Source organism: Nerophis lumbriciformis, linkage group LG05, assembly GCF_033978685.3.
Source record: "Nerophis lumbriciformis linkage group LG05, RoL_Nlum_v2.1, whole genome shotgun sequence".
Lineage (NCBI taxonomy): Eukaryota > Metazoa > Chordata > Actinopteri > Syngnathiformes > Syngnathidae > Nerophis > Nerophis lumbriciformis.
In genome coordinates this window covers 45,473,473-45,500,623 of record NC_084552.2, presented here as the reverse complement: position 1 = coordinate 45,500,623, position 27,151 = coordinate 45,473,473, and the positions used below count along the sequence as shown (strand labels likewise).

Here is a 27,151-nt window from a genome sequence, read left to right as displayed (position 1 = left end):
GATAGAATAATTCCAAAGCAAAGACAAGGAAAAAAATAAAACAGATTAAATCCCCCCAATATGGAGGATGTAGATCACTGGTGCATGAGCACATAATTAATTTAATGTAATTTCAAATATAAACCATTCTTACCTGACCCCTCCTTGTTTCCGTTCTGATGTGTCCGCAGCTCCTCCGACTTGTAGAAATCTATGCTGGCGTACGTGTTGATGCTGGCGCTGCCACTATTGCCGACTGCTACACCTGATCCTCCTCCTCCAATCGCAGAGCTGGCACCAAGCACAGAGAAGATGCGAGAAGAGGCCTGGTTACCTAGGGGTCCATCCAGGCCCAAATGTTGGCTCTCTTTGTTGGCCAAGTCCAAGTCTATATAATTAAGGCCTTGCTCTGTGATGGGCGTGTTGGTGGCAGCGGGCTGTTGTTGTCCAGGAAGAGTTGACTGGCTGAGGGTATCCGGCATAGATCCATTACGCCATGGCGTATTCTCGAAGCCCTGCCGACGTGGCACAGCTTGTTCTGGGAAGAGTGAGGCAGTGGAAGAAGAAGATGTGGAACCAGAAGTAGAGATGGATGGTGAGGCAAGGAAGCTTTCAGAACAGTGCCGTCTGCGTCCTTGGGGGTCGGCACGGATAACTTTTGCTCCATGGTCCGGGTTGGGTCCTGATTTGGCTAAAGGAAATTCTAGAACCCGTGTTGCACCGGATGGTTCGGTTTTTGTAGGGGAAGGAGTTTTGAGAGAGATGCTGGATGATGGCCCGGTAGCCGTGTTGCTGTTTAGGCTAAAGGCCATCACTGTGTAGTCCCCGCATGATGTGGGGGACTCCAACTCAGGAACAATCTCCTGGATTTTCCTAAGCCGTGCCTCAGCCATCTCTGTCACCTCTTCCAGAGGGCCTGTTGCTACTTCATCAGAGACTTTGGAAGCAAGAGCAAGTATTGGAGGGGTAGTAGGGGTGTGGAACGAGGGGAAAACCAGTGGAGTGTGGGGTGAGGGAGAAGGAGAAGGGCCGAGGTCCATGTTTACATACTCGGAAGCAGCTGGGGGAGTAATAGGGGCAGAGGGGCTGCGGGACAAGGGGATAAAGTTTCCCAGGCACGACACAGGTCTGTGTTGAGAATGGTGGCTGCTTGTACCATGAGGCTTGAATGATCCATGCCTGACACCCGTGCCACAGCCTCCTCCGACACTAGTATTGCTGCTGTTTCCCCCCTTAAACTCAATACTGACATATTCCCCAGGGCTCTTAGGTTCTGGTGGCAACGGATTCTCACGAACCCGAGGAAGGGTGTTAGCCTTGGATACGTCAACAAAAAGGCTCACTGGTCTGCTTCGAGAGTGGGCACTGTGATTTGCCAACCCACTGGAGCCTCGTCGCTGCTGGAGTTTGGTCCCCTCTTTGGAGCCCCCAGCGATGGTGTTTGCTGCTCTCTCCTCGCTCTCTCCAAGGCTTTCACTGCTGGCTGAGCTGGAGGAGTATGAGGAAGAAGAGAGCGACAGGTGTCGTCCTGCTATTGAACTGCCAGCCGGTTGTTGCTCTTGGTGTCCGTTTATCGTCCTTGCACCACCCACTCCCCTTCCACCATTGGGCCTTCTGCCACGTCCTGGTCCATCATCAAAATTTCTGGCAGAGGTATTGTGTTTGTATGACCGTGGAAGGGAATAATAAGAATACACCATCTTGGGGACTTGAGAACTGTTCTCTGATTGACTGGTGTGTTCTGAAGGTGGGGGACTCCCGTTCACAGAGCGAGCACTGATTGGAGACATGTTCATGTAGTCGCTGCCTGCCCTGCTGTCTGCACTACCGCTGCCCACCCAAGCACCACCAGAGAGACCTCCACGTTGATCCGGGGAGCAGCTACTATTGGGAGACATGATCATATAGCCATCTGAGGGTGTAGGTCGGATTTGCTGTGGAGGGGACACGCTGCTGTTTGGGGTCATGGCCATATAATCATCAGCAGGTTTAGGATCCAATTCTGGAACAGAAACAGCCAGCGATTGGGACAAAGCCACTGGAGACTGAGTGACTCCCGGCAACATAGACATGTAGCCATTATCCACTCCGAAACCTACACCGCCAGCTGCTACACCACCTGTTTCACCTCTGAATTCTCCCGCCACATCCAAGTACCCTCCTCCACCTCCCCCTGACCCAGCACTCATGAGGCATTCCCTCTGCATTGAAGAAGACGTGGAAGAAAAGGACTCACGGCTGGTGCTCCTCGACATAATAGCATAGTCAGCTGAGTCTTCGTCCGCTGGCTCTTCTCCTCTGTGCGGACATGGGACCAGCCTCTCTAAGGCCATAGGGGGTAAAGATGCACGCTTGCTTAGCAACCTACGCTCCGCTTCGCACTCTCGGCTGGAGGAGCGGCGGAGCACTCTCCTGGACTGGGGCATAGAGCCGCAGCCTGTTGTTCCAGGTGCTGGCAAGGAGCTGGATGTCATGCTGCTCTGATTTCCGCCACCATTGCCACCGTTATGCTGACCCATTAAAATATAATTAGCTCCCTCCTCACCTAGGGACTGGCTGCCAACACTACCAACAGAGCTTCCAGGCTGGCTGGGGGAGACTAAGAGCGTCTGTTCCCCAGGACTCGAGCCATATTCATCTGAGGAACCATAGTCACTGGGTGACCCCGAGACAGACGCGCGATGCATCGGGACTCGACTGTAGGGGCCACTCCCTGACCCAGGACCAGCACAAGTTGCTGTACCCCCAAACTCTGAGCCATGACCAGAGCTGGAGGACAGGCTTGGGGCCGGGGAAGGTGCTGGTGTGGAAATAGAGCGCATAAGACCAAGAGGAGTTTTAGCGGTTGAGGTGGAGGCTGAACGTGCTGACTTTGACCTGAGGATAGGAGTGGTTGAGCAAGACCCGTTGGTGGAGGGGCTGGAGCTGAGCCCTGCAAGCGGCATGTTTCCCACTAGACTCTCATCCACTTTACTCCCATCACTAGCTGTACGAGACCTTGAAAAGCTGTGACGAGGGGTAGGAGAAGCACTGGAGCTGCTAACACCTCCGTTCACCCCTCCAGGAGGCTCAGTTCTGGGTCGGCGGGTGAAGCCCACCTGGCTGGGAGGAGGGTTTGGGTGATGGCGACGTGAAGGGACACTAATGGGGTTGGAGGCCGTTGCACCTCCACCGGGACCAGAGTTGGACTGAGATTTACTTCGCTGGCGGAACTCTTCGCTGAGCGCCTTCATGGCCTCCAGCAATGTTTCATGCATGTTCTGGGCGACCACAGAATCATCCACCTTGAAATAAGGACCAAACACAACCACAGTTATGTATGTACAAATGCAAAGACCTGACAAGATTAGGGCTGCACGATTAATCTACATCAAGGATTTAATTAGTGCGATAACGTAACTGCAAGAGGCTGAGGGTTTTTTTCCCTCCGCTGTCACCGGCATTTGGGTGACAGACATGTTCCCCTATCAGAATTGTTGAGCTTCACGTTTCTTAGTCCCTTGCTTCAAACAGAAAGAAGGACATCTCACTCTGTGCATCGCTCTCAGCACACTAACACATTTATTTAACAGTAGAATTAACTGAACACAGTGACGCACAGAGATGTTCAATATATAAGTAACATTTTTGCTTACAGAAATTATAGTCCCTTTTATTGTACTGTCTGTTAATTTAATTAGAATAACAAAGTTATTTACCTTCCAATAACAGTACAATGGTAAACAATTCTACAACAATGGAAAATAAAAGTTGATATCCTTTTGAATGGTTACTTGCATTATTATTATATATAATGATTACATTACATTATAAACACTGTATAGTTTTATCAGTTGTTTCTTCAGGTTAAGGGCATAATGTAGACAAAAGTTCTGAGTCTGTCTGGATCAAACAAAATATTTCATATTTTTTCAAGTAAATTATTGTATATTGTTCTAATGTGTGGCGCCTTTAGACAAGAATATGTTGATTGACAGTCTAAAAGTAGCATGTCTTCCTTCATTTGTTATTTTCACATGTTTATGCATTTATATGTTTAAAATATAAAACTCACTAATCGCAATCACAATTTCGGAGAGAAAAATCCCAATTACGTTTTTTTCTCAAAATTGTGCAGGCTTGAACAAAATTGCAGTCTTAGGTTGACTATAAGCATGAAACAGAGTTTTTTTTTCATTCTTAATTTATAAGGGATGTTAGGTACAACTTTTAAAGTAAAGGGAGAACGATGAGAGGCGCACCTGCATCCAGAACTCGCCCGGTCCGGTGACGGCGGAGCGGCCCACCTCAACAAAGAAAAAGTTTTCGGAATGCCCGCAGCGCCGAACGTTCATTAGCTGCAGCACCACAGCTGCAGCATCAGAGTTGAGCTTGACAAAGTTGACGGTCTTGTCGGTCAGACAGAGGCGGTAGATGCCCACCAGGTTCTTTAACTGACCCAGACCTTTGGGCCACACTTTGACCTGCCACACCTCTTTGAAGGCCGGTCCTGGATTTGGGACACCATAGTCACCTGCTATTCCTCCGTCCGTGGGGTTCTTACCTAAAGAAGTAGAAAATGAGACATTTTTGAAGAGTGCAAAGCATAACGACTGAAACAAGCACTGATGTGACCTTCATGCATGAAGGAGGAAGAGGAACACCGCCTCTATTTACCACTTCTTTCATGAGCAAGGTGCCTTTATTTTCTATGATGTGCTGATGTATAACTTTTCACAGATTTTTAAGCAGATCTGAGTTCAAAGTGAGCATGCATCAGCTTGTGTGACCGGCTCTGTACCTGCACGCTCCACACCTGGGGGTCTCGTTTGTCAACCGCACACATACACCAATGCTCACAAACAAAAGCACCCATACCAGCGTGGAAAGTGTCAACTGTTGACTAGTAAAGCCAACAATAGTAAACTGTTCTTAAGGAGGAGGGGGAATTAAGTACACCTAACAAGGTAGAAGGCAACAAAAAAGTCTGGGAAGGTCTGAAAGGAATATTCAAGTGACTCACTTTGTCAATTTGTAAAACAATCGTCTTTTCATTAGCCCCAGCAGTCCATTCATCCTTGATGTGTGTCAACCCAGTTTGCTATTATTGGCTGATCATTTAGTGCTTTCATGTCTCGGTTTTGTCCCCTGATCGGAAGCAAAAAATATGACCTCTCGCCACTTTTATGTGTATTCACTAGGGAACTCACACCTGTTGAATGAAAGGGCTGTGATTAAAGAAATACCTGGTTATGATGACTCATGCACATGGGTGGGCCCAGCATTACTCTATACTCTATAACAATAAGAAGATCTGATAGCTCAGTTACAGCTCTTTTTATTACCTATTCTGTGTTATATGTGTTTTATGTTGCACGATTGCACCAAGAAAAATTCCTAGTTTGTGAACACGTTCTCAAACAATGGCAATAAAAACAATTCTGATTCTGATTCTATGGAAAAATTCCCAAAACACTGCATTGCTGGTTTGGATATAATGCAAAGATGCACTTTTTCTCTAAAAGGGAAAGCATGTATGCCGTTGCATTTTCAACATGATGGAGCACGCTGTATTCCAAATGCTGTGCGCTCTTCCCTTTCCCGAAACTCTGCTGCAAATCCTTCAACGACAACCATATGTTGACATGACGATGCACTCCATTGTTATTATTAATTCAGTGGCTCCTTCCACGGATTTGATTGGGCAAACCCTCACAGGCCAACCAACAATTCTCGTTGTGTGCTAAAAACTGGAGGATAGTTTACAAGTTTAACTGAGAATAGATTGTTGTGCTTAGAGCCAGTGGAGTCGGTGGCTTTTCACACACGCACACACACACTGCATAAAATGACTCATTCAAGGCCATGCGTGGCCGTTTCATGCTTCTCTCAGTGAGCATCAAGTCCCGTTTGTCTCCTCCATTAAGATTTACAACAGGAAGGAGTTGACAGCAAAGGGATTTTACATGAGATTGCAACGGGAAATTAATCTTTGTGAAGAAAACGATTTAGAATTCCGATTAGGATTGTGCAAAGTTAGTCTTTATTTCACCGTGCCGCCTTTTTGTGGGCCTATTTCTCCCGTTTCAAGAGGCCGCCCGCTCAAACAGGACTTGAGGAGGAGTGTTGTTTGCTTGGACTACAGTGCAGCGTTAAACCTCACACACAAACACTCACCACTTTCATCACACTGCTACTCAGGCCCACCAAAAACCCTCAAAGAGCCTCTGGAACCTTAAAGAGGTTGTCCACAGTTGTGCAGCATCTATCAAACATCTACTCTTGCTCGGTTACATAAAGCCAGGATTGATCCTTGGTGGAGTAATATGAATTATGGAGAACCCCGGGCTTTCTCTGGGGGGAGTAGCCTTCCCGGCAGTGTGCTGCTCTAACAAAGATGGAAGAAAACTTAAATTTTTTTCCCTTCTTTTTCACTGGGTTGCTGTACAAAAAGTTTGCAAAAGAGAGCCCCGGGTGTACTTGAAGGCAATGAGGCATTTGCCTTGAGCTTTCAGTGTATGGGACAACATTCAACAGCAACCTTGGGGCATATCTGTGTAGTGGTCGTCCAAGGTGACTGCTGCTGTCTTTTAAGACAAAGGGTATTCCAAAGGGATCCCTGCTGATTTTTACAAATGAAGCAACAAAAACATTCAATTAGGTCAAGGTTAGTAAGTGTTTGCTCAGGACCATTCAAGATAATTCCATTTTATAGCAATAAGTCATAATAGAATCCCTTTCCATGCCAGTGAATGCATCCTGTTTGCATTTCCAGCGCGTGACCTCATTGCCGTAGCCCGCTGTGATATTTTCTACGCCACAAAGACTGCGCAGCAGACTCCTTTTTATGCTGCTCTCGGCTACTTTTGCCCACAATCCTGCCCGACAGGCATTGTGCTTTTTCACAGTGGCGCCGTGTGCACCCATGCCTTGTTTTAATCTCACTGCTTCCTAAATACGTCATGCATCTACAGCACGTGTCATTCCACCATCCGGGAGAACACAGCGCTCTGCAGACACAAGCGTTCATTTTACATGTGGTCCATGTTATCCAGCCAGCGCAGACTGACGCATGGAAGGGAGAAATAAAGAAGGCATCCAAGGATGGAACAAGCAACAAAATAAACATGAAGAGAACCTCAATATAGGACATGCTGGTTGGCCTGGTGGTGAGGTAGTAAACACAGTGTCTGAGAACAGAACGTTCCCAGAGTTCCTAGTATCTTTGGACAGACAGAGCGGCTGCAGTCTTTGCAAATGCTGCACAATTGCTTGTAATTATTGAGGCCCTAACAATTTAGAAATTATTCTGAATTTATCAACCATTACAAGATGCACATTTTCAGGAGAGCGATCAAATTCCATGGGGCAAAGACACACAGAGCGGCTGAATATTTCATCTCACCTAAATTTAAAACACTCTTGAATTTTTAAGCTCCTGCAGAAAGTGGTGCAGCACAATGAAGCATTGCATTCACTGAGTGTATGTGTATTAAGGGTGGAAGAGTTCACAAAATTCACGGTTCGGCTCTTATCATCCTTTGTGGTCAACATTTTTTGGTTCTCTGCACATTGTTGTTATTTTTAACACCACAGACTACTATATATCCCAATTAACCACCCATTACAATGTTTTTATATAATCAATTATGTCATGTATAGTTAGTTATAGACCTGCCAACGTTTGGTGTTTGCAATCCAGTAGATTTCTTTAATGTTTGAGGTAAGGTTTTCTTAGGATGGGTTGTTCATCTGTGAGACGACTCCTATGCGCTGATTATAAAGATAATGTACACGTCATTGCATAGCTAATATATCACTATGTTCATGCGTACAGGTGTTATGTGCCAGTCATCTTTGGTAATTTTTTCTGGCTATACAAAACATGCATAACCGCATGTGAATGTGTTTTTAAATTAACAGACCTATTTATTTTAAAACTCCATTTGCAAAGACATTTTTTAACACCACTATGGATACTTGTTGTCATGCTTAGAGTTGTATTTTCCGACAGTTTCAGAGTCATTGAATGTGTCATGACTGGTCACTGGATGACCACGACGAAAGACAGAAGGGAAAGTATGACAGTTGTGGATGTTTTATTGTGTTTTTTCATTTTATTACATGCACTTGAGGAAAGGCTGATTGATTGGATAAAGTTATTGTTGCTCAAAGTCAGTTTTTGATGTCTGTAACACGAATGCCTCACAACTCTAGCCTCACGTTGCATGATGTGTATGACAGGAACTACAGACACAAACATACGCTTCAAATGGAGCAGTAAAAAAAAAAAAACATACGATCCGAATGACACACTCATTTCGAATCAAGTCAGATCAACTGAATGGTTCAGATTTTTTTTAATAAACTGTTCCATCCATAATATGTACATCCATTCATCCCATAAACTGAGCGTATTTAATTGCATCCCAGAGGAGGGTGACACCAGGAAATCGAGGTCAGCAAAGTAGGAGTCTGTAATGTAAAGCTGATAAATTAGGGGGCACTTCCTGACCACAACGACAATGCTAATGTGCTCTGAGCAGCCAACCACAATCAATACATCAGAAACCTTACAATTAGGGCTGCACAGTCCTGCAAAAACATTTAGATGTTCTTGCTTGGAATTGAGATTGCAATTACCATATTTTCCAGACTAAAAAGAAAAAAAAAAGTTTTACATATAAGCCGACTATAAGCCGCAGATATATACCAGTACGAAATATGTTTGATGTTCTACTTTTGATAGAACTGTATAGAAAGACTGGAAATAATCCATTAAGTGAAAGACACAGCTCACCCGCTCTCTCGACAGTACATGCATGTAATAAAGACAAGTCAAAAGAAAAGTCAAGTGATTCATATGATTGCTCCCCCCGCGAGCTAATGAATTATACCCAACGAGCCTTACCGTTCAGGGAAAGTTGTCTAGCTAGCGAGGCTCACTGGAGGACGAGGAAAGTGAGGAGGAAGTGTCAGTGTCAGCGCAGCGTGACTCCTGGCATAAAATGTGATGCAGCTAATTAAATACAATCGAAAAATCGTTGTCATTATGGTAATTAGATGGCATGTTAGTGTAAATTGAGATGACAATTTTTTGGGGTCAATCTTTTGTGCATTCCTGCTTCCTATGCATTGAAAGCGCCACAGGTGGAAAGAGTAAAGAAGCAACCCGGAAAAGCCACATTACTAGAAGCCGATAATCATTCCTAAAACAGTCAGGATATGAGCACACAGCCTCTACTCTGCCACCGGCAGCTGACACTGGAGACAGCAATTAGTGCCTAATTAGCGGGATGAGCAGTGTTTAACGTGGCTTAACGTTTAATCGGGCCATGTAGATCTCATTGGCCCGTGACGGCAGGCACCAAAACAGTCACACAGCCTGCTAATGTTTAGTAGAATAAAAAGCGACATATAGTAAACGTGTTTTATGCATCAAGACACTCGTCCTGGATGAGCCATATTAAACCTGACAGTATTTGCAGTGTCTTTAAAAACTGATGTTTCATTGCCAAATGGGGCGGCTGTAAAAAAAACAACAATAGGAATTCTAGTGGTAGAGCTACACACATAAAAAAAATGTCAATCTTGATTCACACTAAAATGCGATGCAAAAATGTATTGCATTTTACGTAACAAGCTGCATTACAAACACTGCCATTTTAGTCCTGGGCTTAGTTTTGGCAGGACCACCGACACTTACCCTGGTCCTTATGAAGAACTATAGAAAGACCATTGGAGGTAGGGTTGCACGATATAGACAATATATGATGTAACTTGGACCACGATAGAGCTTTTAATACTATTGTTATGCCGTGATAATGCATATTGATGACAAATTCTGTCCGTGGTCCACAAATTGGACAGTGACAAGCGAACAAACATGTCCTTAGGGTACTGTAGCATTCTCGCTAGTGTCTAATGTCCCTCCACAGTGCAAAAGTGCCACTTCTTAGTCAGTAATCCTTGCCTCTTTGGAGACAAACTACATCTCTTACAAGTATCATCCAAGGAGGACGAGGAATAGCTAAACATCCAACACCACACATCGGAGGAGGTTAAGTTAACTGCTAACCCCAAGCTAGAGCTGTTAAATGTAAACAAAGTTGGGCGGATTGATGCAAATGTCGGCAGTAACGATACCAAGTATAGTATCAGTATAAGGTCAATACACATAGATGAATATTTTTTAGAATCACAAAATCCTTTGTTATTTTTATTATTGTTTACAATCTCAGGAAATAATCCAAAAGTGATAGTATAAATTTAAATATTTAAGTGACAGTCACATTGCCTAACTATAGTTGTGATTAAAAATGTAATCAGCCAATGATCTTGAGAATTTGAAATATCAGTATCAACAATGGTATTACAATACTGCTGTTGTAACGAGTTGGTATTGGATTGATTACTACATTTTTAGTATTACTCAAGACTAATGTAGACTATCCAAATTACAGAAGACTAAGTGCTTATTGCATTTTAACAGAGATGTAGACAGAACCATGTTACATCAGAAAATAACCAGATATTTACAGTAAATTAGCAAGTACATAGATTATTAATAATGTTGACAAAATAATACAACCAGAAATGACACAGTATGTTACTGCATACGTCAGCAGTCAAATTAGGAGCTTTTATAAGCCATTTTGAAATGGTTCTGTTATCATTTACATACCAAACATATATTGGGATATATATCGTTATCGCAGGGGGCTGCACTATTTATCGCGATGCAGATTTTAGGCCATTTCGCCCATCCCTAGTTAGAAGTTTCTTTAAAGGAGTTATATATTATAGGAATGTGTTTCTACATTTAAACACGGTCAAAATGTTGCGTAGCGCTTCTATTGAGTCTACTGACAGACATTAGTTAAAACTATATGCTAATTTGTATTACAAATGGCAACAGTGGAGGATGCATGTGCATGTACGAGCCAGTCTGCCCCACAACAAGAAAATACAAAAAAAGAAAAAGATTACTGACTATAGTGTGGACTACAGTGGCAAACTCATGCAAAGTACTTCGGATAAAGCTCTACCATACATGGAGATATCAGCTGACGTCACAATTGGGAAAAACGTTATAATTGGGGCAAATTCCAAACGGCTCGTTTGGAGGAAATATGAAGAAAGGCAAGATTGTTTTATAAATATGTCCGCCATGCCTCCAGTGTTTGATTTCAAATGTTCTGGACTCATGCAGATCCCGAATACACAAAAAGCAGGTACCAACAGGTAATAACAGTTGGTTTTGCATAGTAAGTCCCCTTTAAAGCACTAGACAATGACGAGTCATAGTGATAATATTAATATTAAACATAGTGATTTACTTCAAAAAATGTAAGAAAATTACGTTGAACATGTAAAAAAAAGCCATGTTGAGAATTGTGACGTTGATTCCAAGAAAATCACCCATCCAGCAGGATTTATGGCAATGTGGTGACGTTGAGCGAGCTTAAAAGAAAGGAACAGCTGATTCGCTGCTGAGCCAAAAGCTAATAGAGACCAGAAGCACTCGCATAGAAGTCGATAGAAGTTTTATGTGTTTGTGTGGATACAATTTCTGTCTTGTTTACACCCGCCGCTCTAGCTCCAAATTTGGACTCTGCTATTTAGTTTTATTGAGGTCAACAATCCTGAGGTGGTGTGGGAGCCGTGGAGCAATTTTCCTGGCCAACTGCAAGCGCGGGCCGCACCTCCGCCCCGTTCTGCGGGGGTTAAGCCTTTACACACTCCACTGACTCCTAATAGCTGAACAAATAGCTGCCCTCAATACTGATACTGTACTCGTCGCCCAAGTGGGTCTTACTGGACTCAGCTGAATAAATAACTGATGCGCATATCGCCCGGCACGGTAGTGGCCTCATGTTTGTGTAATTGACATCGCTCGAGGAGAGCCTAGTGTGAGGCTGGACGCTGCCTGGGACGCTTTAGTGCACTCTCCCAGGCTCCCATGTGGCGCTGGACAGACCACTTTATTAGGCACACCTGCATTTTCTCATGATATGTTCAAGGTACGGATGTTCCGATCAGGGATTTATGCTGCCGATTCCAATCATCCATGAGTGAGATCGGCCGATACCAATACCAATACTGATCACATGTGTTAACTGCAAATCGTTCAAGTTATTCATGGTGAGTGCTATTGACAGTTTAAAAATATCAACAACAAAAAAATCATATTGAAAAAATATAAACGTGGATGTAATCACTCTATCATTATTACACTTGGTATCAACACCACCAATTTATTGATTGACCCGCCCTCCTCATACGTGCCGTGGACTTCTGTCTGCAACAATACTGATACACCAACATTTATTATATTATCCTCTCACCCGGCTCCTAATAATCGACTTGCTAATTTCCTGTTAATATCTGCTTACTTTCTTCTGTTATGGGGTTTCATCGAAACGTCTTAAAGTTCATTAAGAACTTATTTATTCTATTGTTTCTAACAAGCTTAGCGGCGAGCTTAGCTATTAGCGTTCCTGCTTCTGGCTCGCTCTCGGTGTGTAACATATTAAGGCTCTTTCTAATACCTGAAATCATACTTGATAATAATCCCTCAAATTATAAGAAATGCAGTTTATTTGCCATCGTAGATTGGTTGGTTGGTTGAAGTTTATGTTGAACATGTATACAATTTCAATATGATACATCACATATTTTCATTTTTCTTTACATGTTGGAAAAGGAGTAGGAAGAAGCAAATCTTATTTAATCCTAACCCTTTTATACCTTCCAGTACTAACAGGTTTACTTCCTGTTTTCAACGTGTACACCATTTACATGAATTCATTCTGAATACAACAGTTTTCTATATAAATAGTTAAGTCGGTTATGATTCAAATAATGAGATGAATATTATCTTATTTTCAATAAGTTCAAGACGTTTATCATAAATCGCCTTTGTACTTTGTAAACACTTTGAACACTTTCCTAAAGTGGATCATATTAGCACATTGTTTGACATCTTTGCTTAATCCATTCCTTGATTTAATTCCACATACTGATATACTAAATATTTTAAGTGTTGTACGTGCAAAGAAATGTTTTAAATTCCATTTTTCTCTAAGGTTATATTTCTCGTCTTTTGTTGAGAAGAATTGTTGTACATTATTGGGAAGCAGGTTATCATTTGAGTTGTGCATAATTTTAGCTGTTTGCCAATGCACCAAATCATTGAATTTCAATATTTTCAATAAAAAAAAGGGTTTGTATGTTCTCTATATCCAACATTGTGTAGTATTCTAACTGACCTTTTTAGTAACACTGTTGGTGAATGAAGTGTACTTTTGTAGTTATTTTCCCATATATAGAGCTAAATAGAGGCGATCATTATGAACTGTATTTTCTCCATCCATCCATCCATTTCCTACCGCTCTGAAGCCTATACTGTATTTATATATATATATATATATATATATATATATATATATATATATATATATATATATATAGTGGAATGGGTGAGTGTGCTATGCATTGGACTTGATGGGTTATTTTCACTTTTTCTATTCCATTCAATTGGACACGTGTCTCATATTGGATTGTGCAGGTGTTCCTACCAAACAGCACTCTACTGTTAGGAACAGATTTGCAGCAGCCAATCATTTCCGCGCTTTGAAAGAGCTTCTCTCAGCATCGCGCTGAGGGAGTGGCTTGCTCTGCACTCAAACAGGGCAGCATCTCTTGGCTGCGGGCCCCTCCAGCTCACAGACTCAAGCTGTGAATTCTTCAAGTAGGGGACAAGTTCTTCACTGTACTGACGCCTGTGTGTGTGCGCGCATGTGTGTATGCGTGCGCGCGCGTGTGTGTGTGTGTGTGTGTGTGTGTGTGTGTGTGTGTGTGTGTGTGTGTGTGTGTGTGTGTGTGTGTGTATTTGCGTTTGCGTGTGTGTGGCACATACCAGAGGCAGGTTATTAGGTGCAGGAATCCTGATAGTGTTCAGTGTGTCAAAGATACTTGCCACTGCAAGTTTAGACAGTGGTCGGCCATGACCTTTTCGCGCTCCTCTTACCGAGCTACTCGTGTCCTAAACGAGCCTGCGTCATGATTACCTCTGACAAGATCCTTTAAAGACCCCACTTTTACACTGCATCACTTTCAGTGGGCTAGTTCCCTAAATACAACACTGCAGGTGCCATCATGTAGTGAGAATAGACATTATAGCAAGCGGGCTCCTACTGAAAGGGTGTCCAACATGCAGCCGGGTGCTATTTTGCCTGCAGCACTTTCTAAAAATACAATTAAAGAACAAAAAAACAACAGCAAATTGTTAGTTTTATTAACCCTAATAATAATATGTCTCGTTATCTATCACAAAGCTTACTTGCAGGCTGCTTTCCTTTAAAGGGGACCTAATATGCAAAAACAACTTTTCTTACCTATTGGTACCTGTTTTTGTGGATTTGGGATTTGCATAATTCCCCAAAATTTGAAATCAAACCACGGAGGCATGGCGAGGAGATATTTATGAAACAATTTTGCCTTCCTGCATATTTCCTACAAACGAGCAGTCTGGAATTCTCCCAATTTGTGACGTTTTTCCCCACATTTGAGGTCGCCAGCAGATACCTCCATACATGGTAGAGATTTACCCGAAGAGCTTTGCGCGAGTGCGCCATTGTAGTTCTACATTGTAGTCAATACATTCCTTATTTTTCTCTACCCTCTTGTTGTGGGGCAGACTGGCTCGTACATGCACATGCACATGCATCCTCCGCTGTTGCCATTTCTAATACAAAGTAGCGTATAGTTCTAACTTATATCTGTAAGTCGACTCTATATTGAAAAGTACGATGTATTGTTAGGAAAATGTAATATCACTGATATTATGAGTAAATAATCACAGTTTTTATTAACGCGGTATTGTTAAATGTGCTCAAAAAGTACTTAAACACATTTTTTTAAATAACTAAAATAAATAGACCCACTGTTAGAAAGCACTCTATTTTGCATGTTTTGTGTTTCTTATGCTTCACTGATAAGAATGTTTTGGCAGGCCTTTTGGTGTCTTACTTTCTTCAGCGGTCCTTAAACGCACCATAAAAATACCTCAGTGTCATATTCCTCCAAGTATAAAGCGACCACTCGCTTATAGCTAGTAGGTTCAATGTGCACAATTGAATAGCTTAGAAGTTCATACAGCAATATGATCATACAAGTTTAGACTGGGGTATGTTGTTTCTTAATGGGGAAATATGTTCATGTATTTATTGTTTTCATGTTAGCATTTAAGCTAGCGAGCTGGCGCCAGTCAGTCTGTGACATCATAAAAGTGTGGTTATAAATCACAGTTTTCCGATCGTTTTAATTTTAAATGATCCTAACCGCCGGGAGATTTACCGTGGTTACCATTAATACCGTTTATTGTTTCATCCCTACTAGTACACTAGCATTAGGCCTTGGTGATATGGCCTAAAAATGTACACAATCCTGCCCCAACCAATGGCACTGAGAAAATTAGAGTGAAGGAGAAGAAGCCAAGACCGAATCAGAGAAAGAAACCGGCTTGGGCCATATATCAATTATATCTATAAATTTGAGTTTTTCGTTTCAGATAATAAAAAATAAAAAAAATCAATGTTTGTCTCCTCTTGCTCCGGCGTATTTTTTTGACCCCATGAGCTTCCGTAGCCCTCGACCCCCACCTTCCTTCCTTAGCGGATACCCAAAAGCCTATCAAAACATGGCTAATGTTAATGCTAACAAGAGCGAGATGTATGTTCCAAAGAAAACAAAAGTTTTGCCACTGCTTTAGATTTTCGGCAACAGGCGTGGAACAAGTGACTGCACGCTGCAAAGTTTCTTTCGAGAAGGCAGCAACACAACAAACATTTTCCAGCATCTGAAACAGCATCGAGACGAGTGGGGGAAATGCAACTCTTTACGAGGCGAACAAGACGGCAACAACAAACTCCACCGAAGAAGAATCTTACTGTGGTAAAATCATTTACACAAGGCACCATGTACAGTATGGAGAACAATGCACAGAGCGATCACTATAGCAGTTGCTCTGCACATTTAAACAGGACAGCTCATACACGTGTGTGCTGCTGCAAAACTCTTGTGGAATTATAATGCAATTCATCACCAATTTCGTGATACATTACATGTGCAATTAAGTGTACATTGTCTTTAACATCAGTACACACTAACAGAGAGCCGAGAATACTTCAAGGAAAAGCATGCGTTTATCCACTTCCTAAAACTATATAGTACTCCCAATGTTTCACTTGATTATTTCTTTGTATACAATGTACTACTACATTCTCATTTACAGTAGTATTTTATTTAAAACATAGGTTTTAAGTTTGTACTTTATTTATCTAATTGATTTTTATGTACCGTATTTTTCGGACTATAAGTCGACGTTTTTTTCATACCGTATTTCCTTGAATTAGCACCTGGGCGGTAATTAATTTAAAACCTCTTCTCACTCCGGTGCTTACCAAAGGCATGCGGTAAATGTAAGCATGCGCTAATTATTTTAAAACCTCTTCTCACTCCGGCGCTTACCAAAGGCATGCTGTAAATTTAGGCATGCGCTTATAAATTTGAGTGTGATGTAAGGATACCATCATGAAAAGCACATTTAATTAAAAAAAAACGTTATTATGGTCTTACCTTTACTTATAAATGAAGTCCATGCGCCGCTCCTTCTGACCAAAAGCATCGATAACTTGTTTATAGAAGTCTTCCTTATCTTTCTTCAGTTTTAAAAGTCTCTCTGTCTCGATGGAGATCTTCTTTAATTATTACCTCCTGCTTCGATTGAAAGTCCAGTTTAGAAAACTGTTTTATTTTATATATGTAATCCACCATGTTAAAAGTCCAGGCGAGAGGAAAAAATAAACGATTGCTGCTAACTGTTGCTGCTTATTGTCACTTCTTCTGCAGCAGAGTAGTCGCAAAAATGCTCCCTGGGATCACTAGCGCTCTCTACCACCATGAGGCGGGAGTCATTTAATGACTCATATTTGACACACGCAGCTACCGGTATATTAATAAAACATAGCTGCTTACTGTTCTTTTTAGCATATTCAATAGCTTGGACCTTAAATCCTACAGAATAGCTCTTTATCTTCTTCCCTTTATGCGATTTTAAATTATTGAAATTAGCCTCCTCCATTTTGGAAAATGATGCCTTGAAAGGTGAAGTGTCACCCGTGACGTGACGAGTTTGACCCGGCGGTAAAACGAGGCATATGCTAATTATTATGCGAAACGAGTTTGACCCGGCGGTAAAACGAAGCATGCGCTAATTATTTTGCTAAACAAGTTTGACCCGGCAGTAATTCTAAGCATGCGCTAATTATTTTGCGAAACGAGTTTGACCCGGCGGTAATACGAGGCATGCGGATAATATATACCCGGCGGCAATTCAAGGAAATACGGTAGTTTGGCCGTGGGTGCGACGTATACTCTGGAGCGACTTATGTGTGAAATTATTAACACAATACCGTAAAATATCAAATAATATAATTTATCTCATTCGCGTGAGCGACGAAGAAAATGTCCGCAATCGTCACACACACGTCAGCAATCGTCACTCACACGCCAACCAATAAGAATTCGGCGGGGGCGGGTCATGGCAGAAGTGCATTATGGGTCATGATATGCTAACTGCTATATGCTATACGCTACTGCCGGAGCTATTAAAATGGATCACATCAACATTGGCGGTAACTTATAAAAACTGAGAAGGACTGAACTAAAATGGCACCGAAAAGGAAATCATATACTGCAGATTACAAGCTGGACGTAGTGAAATATGCTGCAGAGAACAGCAATCGAGCAGCAGAAAGAAAGGACGCTAGTGGGGCGCATACCAGAGGCGACACCGAGGAAGAAGATTTCCTCGGATTTAGCGATCGGGAGTGACAGATTGTTTGGTAAACGTATAGCATGTTCTATATGTTATAGTTATTTGAATGACTCTTACCATAATATGTTACGGTAACATACCAGGCACGTTCTCAGTTGGTTATTTGTGCTTCATATGGCGTAAACTTATTCAGCCTGTTGTTCACTATTCTTTATTTATTTTAAATTGCCTTTCAAATGTATATTCTTGGTGTTGGATTTTATCAAATAAATTTCCCCAAAAAATGCGACTTAGTGCGACTTAGTGCAACGTATATATGTTTTTTTCCTTCTTTATTGTGCATTTTCGGCCGGTGCGACGTATACTCCAGGGCGACTTTAGTCCGAAAAATACGGTATTTATGCATGAACATATGGAGAAGCTGCAGATGCTGTGTTTGATGTTTTTCAGTTGGTACTGGCTAAACAAACTGGACAGTCGAGCATTACTTTTGGTACACAAACATAGCTTGTTGTCCACTCTGACCTTTCTGGTCCGTTACTCAAATACATCCGTGTGCAACATAAACAATTTCCTAGATCCTGTGGTGACATGACAGAGAAGCAGCCTATAGGAGACGCCTACAAAAGTCTGTTTCGCAAAGTAAATGCTGAACATTGTTATTACATTATTACATACAACTACTGTAGTTGTTCGTAGTAAATTGTATGGTAATGTTTTTCAAACAATGTTTGTTATCTAAAAGTTAGTTGATCTTTTTGAAAAGGCATGTTACATGTTAAAATGGTGTTATTCGGGAGGGCCAAGCACGGAATTAATTGATATAAATTAATTTCAATGGGTGGGGCTGATTTGAGATACAAGTGTTTTGAGTTATGAGCTCGGTCATGGAATGAAATGTGCTCGTTAGTTGAGGTACCACTGTACTTCTAAAAAGCAGCGCATGGTTCCTCACATTTCCACGAGCTGGCAGCATCCCTGCACACCCACACACAAACTAACACACACACACACACACACACACACACACACACACACACACACACACACACACACACACACACACACACACACACACACACCTAGAAGCTGACACAAACCTGCTAAATACTCAGCAAAGGCGTCCTGCATACAAACATGCTGGTGTTAAGACAAGCAAAGTGTCCCGGCTCAGACGCTTCCCTAATCAGCCGCTTTATGTAACAGAGCAGCAGGTCATGTGTGAGGAGCACCTTGAACCCTGCGGTTGGCGTTTGCCCAGATTGCGTCATGGCGTCCCTAGCGGCCGTAAGGAGAGGGAAGGTCGAACAGGTGATTGCGAGTGACCACCTATTGCTGCGACAGCTGTATTTACACAGTGGCTGATAGAGTACTATTGAGGAATGTAAGGACACTTGTGACCTTTTTTTTCTGCTCTAACCTGCAGAGGAACTTGCAGGGGAAAATAATCGGGGGGGGGAAAGTTCTTTGAGGTCGTTTCCCCGCTTTCCTGGAACCCGTGCCTGCACAGATACTGTATGAGTGTTAAAACCTGATCCAACGTGGCTCCCATACTGAACAAGTGAAGATGGTGGGGGGCTCTGATATTTTTTTTACCTTGATTTAATATCTAACATCCTATGTGTCAGATTTGTGTTATAGTTTACAAAACAGATCTTACGAGGATGTGTAGCCTGGTAAAGATTTGCGGATTTTTGGGGTGCCAGACACTGCCGCCCCAAATGCGCTTAACAGCAACCCAACTGGAGAGTGACAATACTATTAGCACTCGCTAAGGGCGTCTATTTACTGTGACACCAATTCCAGTCCACATGCTTGTCATAACGGGACTGATAAAAAAATCATCCTAGCAGGCAGAGCAGGACAGGCAGTAGACCATGTGGTTTTACTTGTACTTATTTATTTTAGAAGGTGGCATTTTTCTATTTGTGTTTTTCAGTGTGGCCCAAAAACAACATCCAAAAAGAAATAATACAATATCAAAAACACAAACAAATGTAAATGAAAACTGCTGCAAACACCCAAAAAAATTGTTTACAAACAACTGCATGACAGAAATGCTGCAAATTCAACCAACAAAGCAGATGTGTCCTTGGGCAAGACACTTCACCCCTTGCTCCTGATGGCTGCTGGTTAGCGCCTTGCATGGCAGCTCCCGCCATCAGTGTGTGAATGTGTGTGTGAATGGGTGAATGTGGTAATACTGTCAAAGCGCTTTGAGTACCTTGAAGGTAGAAAAGCGCTATACAAGTATAACCCATTTATCATTTATTTATTATGTTATTTGGACGTCATACCTCCGTTATGCTAACAATAGCCACGTAAATTGGTTGTTTTATAACGTTGTAACATATTTGTTTAACAAATGTAACTTTCCATTGCATCTATTTAAAATTCCGACAACTTACTTCTGAGCAAGGTCTGGTCACCTGTCTTAGTTTCATTGTGTTCCATTACCTTGCAGCATTTCTCTCATGCAGTTTTTTTTTTTTTTTGTAATATATTGATCCTGCAGCGTTTAATGTGATTTCTGCATTTTTTTGCATTTGCAAAAGTTTCAATCATATTTGTTTGGTGGTGTTGATATGTTATCGGGTCATTTTTGTGTTCAAACACACTTGGAGGAGGCCAAATGCTCCACCGTAATGGTCGCATGTTCATTTAAAATCTGGAATGTGTCGCAACCAATTCAATACAAAAAAAAGCTCCAGGCTGCCAACTGCCCTTGAACACCATTACTTGATGAGGTCTGCAGACAAACAAGACAGACAAGAAGTGTGTGACGTGGGACTTGAGGGGCCAAGAAGGAGGCCCACGTGAAGTCAACTACCAGCAAACGTGATAAGAAGTCATCTTCAAGATGTTGACACTCTCCACTGGAAACAAGTGTGTCATATCAAGCTAGCATTCTTCAGATCTCTTTGAATGACTTGGCGGTGCAAACACTCACCACACACACACACACCATCTAAGTTTGCATTCTTCTTGTGTCGCCCCATTCTGTCCACCCCTAAAAGTGTGTGAGAGTGTTGTCTTACTTTTGCACTGCAGGTCCACCATGGCCTGGTACCACTCGTCCTGGTCCGCCTCGTTCTCGGCGGCGACGGCGAAGCTCTCGGCCCGCGTGTAGAGCACGATCATGTGCTTGTTCTTGGAGTCCGCCCGCTTGTTGATGTTGAAGCAGGTCTCCAGCGCCACGGCTTTCTTCGGGACGGGGGCCTTGCCGCGGAATTTCTTCTCGCTCTCGTAGTACTCCAAGCGGGCCGGGCCGCGCTCCGAGCTCCCCCGGAGCACGAAGAAGCGCCGGTGCATGGACTTCTGCTTGCGGAGGTAGCCGCTCTTCCGCACGTCCTCGCAGCTCGGGGTGTCCCCCGCCGGGCTCTCCATGTCCCCGCGCGTTGAGTTCAAAGTTGTGCTGGAGCTCATTCAAGCATCTCCCGGCACTCGGCGCGCTCCCTCCCGCTGCGTCCCCGCCATGTGAGGAGAAGCGAGGGTGGTGTGCTGGCCTTGTTGTTTACGTGCTCCTCTTCCTCCTCCTCCTCCTCTTCTTCCTCCTTGCAAGTTTAGCGCACGCGGTGCACCCTCGCCCCCCCCTGCCCCTCCACTACTATTTACTACGAGTGTTTCCGAGTGACCTTTAATCGCGTTGACTCGCACGTAAGCGAGAACGAGACTCCCAAGTCGAGCCGCCACCGCTCGAACTCATTCGGTTCCGTGGCTGTGGCGCTGAGCAGCTACTGTGGACCGCCGCTGTCACTCAACACTGTCCTAGTAGTAGCTGGGCGGGTCGATACAAATGTCGACTTAAGCGATATCAGCGAGCGCCAAGTACATTTTAATGTGTGAATGCTCCAAAGCAGGGGTCGGGAACCTTTTTGGCTGAAAGAGCCATGAAAGCCAAATATTTTAAAATGTATTTCCTTGAGAGCCATATAATATTTTTTAACAGTGAATACAACTAAATGCGTGCATTTTTAAGTAAGACCAACATTTTTAGAGTACAATAAGTATCTTATTCTTTTTAATAACATTGTTATTCTGAAGCAAACCAATAATAAATAAATTACTTCTTACCTTTAATGCGACTTCTTGAACAGGCGTGGTAGAAAACGGATGGATGGATTAAAATGCACGAGAATGTTTTATATTTTGAACGTTATTTGTAACACTGTGATTACCAGGGGAATTATTCATTACTTAAAGTATTGTCACACACACACTAGGTGTGGGGAAATGTTTCCTCTGCATTTAACCCATCCCCTTGTTAACCCCCTGGGAGGTGAGAGGAGCAGTGGGCAGCAGTGGGCAGCAGCGGTGCCATGCTCGGGAATTATTTTTGGTGATTTAACCCCCAATTCCAACCCTTGATGCTGAGTGTCAAGCAGGGAGGTAATGGGTCCCATTTTTATAGTCTTTGGTGTGACTCGGCCGGGATTTGAGATTGGAGATCCATCAGTGTGTGAATGTGTGTGTGAATGGGTGAATGTGGAAATACTGTCAAAGCGCTTTGAGTACCTTGAAGGTAGAAAAGCGCTATACAAGTATAACCCATTTATCTGAGAGCCAGATGCAGTCATCAAAAGAGCCACATCTGGCTCGTGAGCCATAGGTTCCCTACCCCTGCTCCAAAGCATTCCCACATATGGTTTTCTACACCAAAATTAATCTATGTATCAACAACTTATTCTTCTCCAGATTTTGGCGCGCTCTGCCTTCCACATTTTTCATCCCATTCAAACCGTTCCAACGTCAAACTGTTCAGCGTATTTAAGTTAAAGTACCACTGATAGTCACACACACACACTAGGTGTGGTGAAATTACTCTCTGCATTTGACCCATCCCCATGTTCACCCCCTGGGAGGTGAGGGGAGCAGTGAGCAGCAGCGGTGCCGCGCCCCGGAATCATTTTTGGTGATTTAACCCCCAATTCCAACCCTTGATGCTGAGTGCCAAGCAGAGAGGTAATGGGTCCCATTTGTATAGTCTTTGGTATGACTCGGGCCGGGGTTTGAACTCACAACCTACCGATCTCAGGGCGGACACTCTAACCACAATTCGGGAATCACAGGCTTTTCTTTAACAAATTACAAAAATTACCAGATTTCCCAGAATTCCAGGTTTTCCGGGACATTTTTCCCATTCAAAATGAATTGGCCATTTTTCAAACTTCCACCATTCCCACATTCTTCAACCCATTCAAACCATTCCACCTTTAACAAATTCCACCATTCTGGAAATTCAAAGTACCCTTTTTCCAAGTTAAAAAAAATTCCAGATTTTCCAGAAATTCCCTAATACCATTTACTACTTCAACTTTTCTTGCCCAATTTAAACAATTCCAACACCAACCAATTCAGCTCATTCAGGACATTCATGCTCCTAATCATTCTTTTTTTAAAGAAGTTCCCATTGAAATGAATGGGACATTCTTTCAAGTTGCACAATTCCCACATTTTTTCAACCAATTCAAACCATTCCACCTTCAACACATTCCACCATTCTGGAAATTCAAACTTCCCTTTTTCCAAGTTCCAAAAAATTCCAGGATTTTCCAGAATTCCTGCTTTTCCAAAGCCCTATTTCCACCCTTTTTTGTGGCGACTACTCCTCCCACATTTTTCAACCCACTTCAACCGTTCTACCGTCAAAACATTCCTCTTAAACAGGACAAAAAACAAAATTGTTTTTTTGAATGGGAAAAATTCCCGGTTTTCCCGAAATTCCGTAATACAATTTCTCAATTCAACATGTTACTACTTCAACTTTTCTCTACCCATTTGGAAAATTTCAACACCAACCCTTTCAACTCATTCAGACCATTCAAGTTTTTTACCATTTTCAAAAAAAATCCCGCTTTTCCGAAATTCCCAAATGGTTTGGAAATTCCCATTGAAATTAATGGGACATTCTTAAAACTTCCACAATTCCCACATTCTTCAACTCATTCAAACCATTCCACCTTTGACACATTACACCATTCTATCCTTTTTCCAAGTTTAAAAAAATCCAGACTTTCCCGAAATTGCCTAATACTATTTCAACATTTCTTGCCCGATTTAAACATTTGTAACACCAACCAATTCGGCTCATTCAAGACATTCGTGCTCCTAATCATTCTCAAAAAATCCTGCTTTTCCCAAAATTCCCAAATTTCCAGGAAGCTCCCATTGAAACAAATGGGACATTTTTCGAAGTTGCACAATTCCCACATTTTTCAACCTATTCAAACCATTCCAACATTCACACATTCCACTCATCCTAAACATTCAAACTAACACTTTCCCAAGTTCCAAACCAAATTCCCGTTTTCCTGGAAATTCAAACTCTTCAACATTAAAACCATTCCAACATTCAAACCATTTCAGCGTTTAAACAATTTTAACGTTCAAACCATTTCTACATTCACCCCACAATCCATTAGCATTTCAGTTCAGCGTCAGCTCTTCAACATTCAAACCATTCCAACATTCAAACCATTCTTACATTCATACTACATTCTGTCAGCATTTCAGTTCAACTTCAGCATTGGAGCATTCACACGCAATTCCTTCAAGTTATTCAACAACTTCTTCTTCTTCTCCAGATTTCTCCACATTTTCCCATTCAAAATGAATTGGCCATTTTTCAAACTTCCATTTCCACATTTTTCAACCTATTCAAACCATTCCACCTTCAACACATTCCACCAAACTTCACCTTTTCCAAGTTCAAAAAAATTCCAGGATTTTCCAGAATTCTTGGTTTTCCAACGCCCTATTTCCACCCTTTTTTCTGGCGACTACTCCTTCCACATTTTTCAACCCACTTCAACCGTTCCACCGTCAAACCATTCCTCTTAATTAGGACTGGAAAAATTTCCGTTTTTTTCGAAATTCCAGGAATTCCGTAATACCATTTCTCAATTCAACATGTTACTACTTCAACATTTATTGACCGATTTGAAAGATTTCAACACAAACCATTTCAACTCATTCAGACCAGTTTTTTACCATAAATAAAAAATACGCTTTTCCTGAAATTCTCAAATTTTTTGTGAAATTCCCATTTAAATCACTGGAACATTCTTCAAAGTTCCACAACCCCCACATTTTTCATCTGATTCACATTGTTCCAACTTCAAAATATTCCGCCTGTCCAGGAATTGTGTGCTCTACTTCAACAATTCTAAAAAGAATTCCAGGATTTCAGTTCAAACTCAGCATTGGAGCATTCACACGCAGTTCCTTCAGGAATTGCCTCATCTAGTTTACATAGCACTTTTCACACAGAGAGCTCACATAGTGCTTCACATGGTTCAAATACAAATAGTACAATCAAGTCAGCATATATAGCATGCTGCAACAACAGATACATTGCTAAAAAACACCAACACATATGATCATTGAAAATGAGATACACCTTTTTGATCAGGCTTTTTCTCAGCAGGCACAAGACATTAAAACAAAGTTGAGAACTTGTTGACCTAGGTTCTGACGTTGAGCAACTCAAACCTAACGTTGGAACAACAAGCCTTTTTGACAACGTTTAATCAATGTTGGATTCTGACATGAATTTGCCCATTGAAATTTGGTAATTTCCCAACCAACAACGTGGATCCAACTTTATACAGTGTCTCAATTTACAAATACAACTATTTTGCTATGTTGTTTCAAAGTCCGTTTTAAAGGACATGTATGTATAATCAACGTTGTATCAATGTCTTGTGCCTGATGGGTTACTGATTATATTAAACTCTTTTTTTTTAATGATATATATTTACTAAAATTTTTATTGTGTTGTTTTCTATTTTATTCATTGCTATTAATACAACTATTATTATCTCAATGTTATGTTTTTATACACTTGTTACTGTATTATTTGTATTTTATTTTTACATATATTTAATCACATGTTTCATGCTGGAAGCATGGTGGTACAGGGGTTTGTGCTGGTGCCTCACAGTCCTGGTTTCGATATTATTTCACATTAAGACTGAATTACTTTCTGTGTGGAGTTTGCATGTTCTCCCCATGACTGTGTGGGTTCCCTCCAGTTTCCTCCCACCTCCAAAGACATGCACCTGGTGATGGGCCAAATTATGGGCCAATAGTGTTGCTAATCAACCTAAGTGTGTGAATGTGAGTGTGAAGGCTGTCTATCTGTGTTGGCCCTGCGATGAAGTGGTGACATGTCCAGGGTGTACCCCGTCTTCCGCCCTAATGGTAGGTTGTGAGTTCAAACCCCGGCCGAGTCACCAAAGACAGTAAAAATGGGACCCATTACCTCCCTGCTTGGCACTCAGCATCAAGGGTTGGAATTGGGGGTTAAATCACTCAAATGATTCCCGGGCGCGACCATCACTGCAGCCCACTGCTCCCCTCACCTTCAGGGGGTGATCAAGGGTGATGGGTCAAATGCAGAGAATAATTTCGCCACACCTAGTGCGTGCGTGACAATCATTGGCACTTTAACTTTAACTAATGTAGCTGGGATAGGCTCCAGCACCCCCCACGATCCGAGAGGGATAAGCAGTAGAACATGGCTGGATGGATGGATGTTTCATAATATTTTTTAAATGTTGTTAATTTTAGTTATTCTCCAGTTTCCTAAGGGCCTATATGTGCCTTGCCATGTTTTGTTTTGTTATTGTCAATAGTGCTGTGTGCATGTGTGTGTGGGCATTTGTATGTATGTTTTCTTCTCTTTTTTTTTGTGTAAAGCACTTTGTGTTTGCCACTTGCCTGTGTATAAAAAGTGCTTTATAAATAAAGTTTGATTTGATAATAAAATAGTATGTAAAATAAAAAATAAAAAAATGTCATGTAATGTTACATAAATATTACTGGAACGCACGCTTGAACAATTTTGTCTTTAACTGCCTTTTAAAAATGTCCACACAATATCAGGGTAGTATATATAGCAGGGGTTCTTAACCTTTTCGACCTTGGGGCCCAACTTTTACACAATGAGCTTGAAAAATGTCCAAGAACAAAATATTGGTATCAGTATCGTTGACACTAACCTTTATTTTCTTGGTATTGGCTCGATACCAAGGGTGTATTACAGTATCGTCTACCTCCATGTCCCGGTACTCTGCACCCGAGCTGCCATCACAGACCTCAATATTAGCTCGGAGAACACAACACCCTTGAACTTATGTGTAAAGACTACATTATTTTAATTTTGTATTATCGTGTAGCTGCATTGTATTATTATTATTAAAGTATAGATTTAATGATGTATGTAAAATTGTACCAACTAACCCAATTATTGGAAACATTCACGCTCTTGTGATGATCCCTTATTATTTTTTCCACACGGATGGATGAGAGAACAAGAAACGCAAAAAAGGCATCATTTCCCACAGCCAG

At 42.0% G+C, this 27,151-nt stretch overlaps 1 protein-coding gene across 1 annotated transcript in view; it reads right to left on the bottom strand.

Annotated features, from left to right (window-relative positions):
- Positions 1 to 21,525, bottom strand: part of LOC133605923 (insulin receptor substrate 1-B) — a 72,247-nt gene extending 50,722 nt beyond the window's left edge. The window contains exons 1-3 of the mRNA XM_061959321.2: positions 20,839 to 21,525; positions 4,221 to 4,522; positions 134 to 3,263 (exon numbers count right to left, since the gene is read on the bottom strand). Of these exons, the coding sequence (XP_061815305.1) occupies positions 134 to 3,263; positions 4,221 to 4,522; positions 20,839 to 21,226 (3,820 nt within the window). The 5' untranslated portion in view covers positions 21,227 to 21,525. The remainder of the gene's footprint in view (positions 1 to 133; positions 3,264 to 4,220; positions 4,523 to 20,838) is intronic.
- Between the last annotated feature and the right edge of the window lie 5,626 nt (positions 21,526 to 27,151).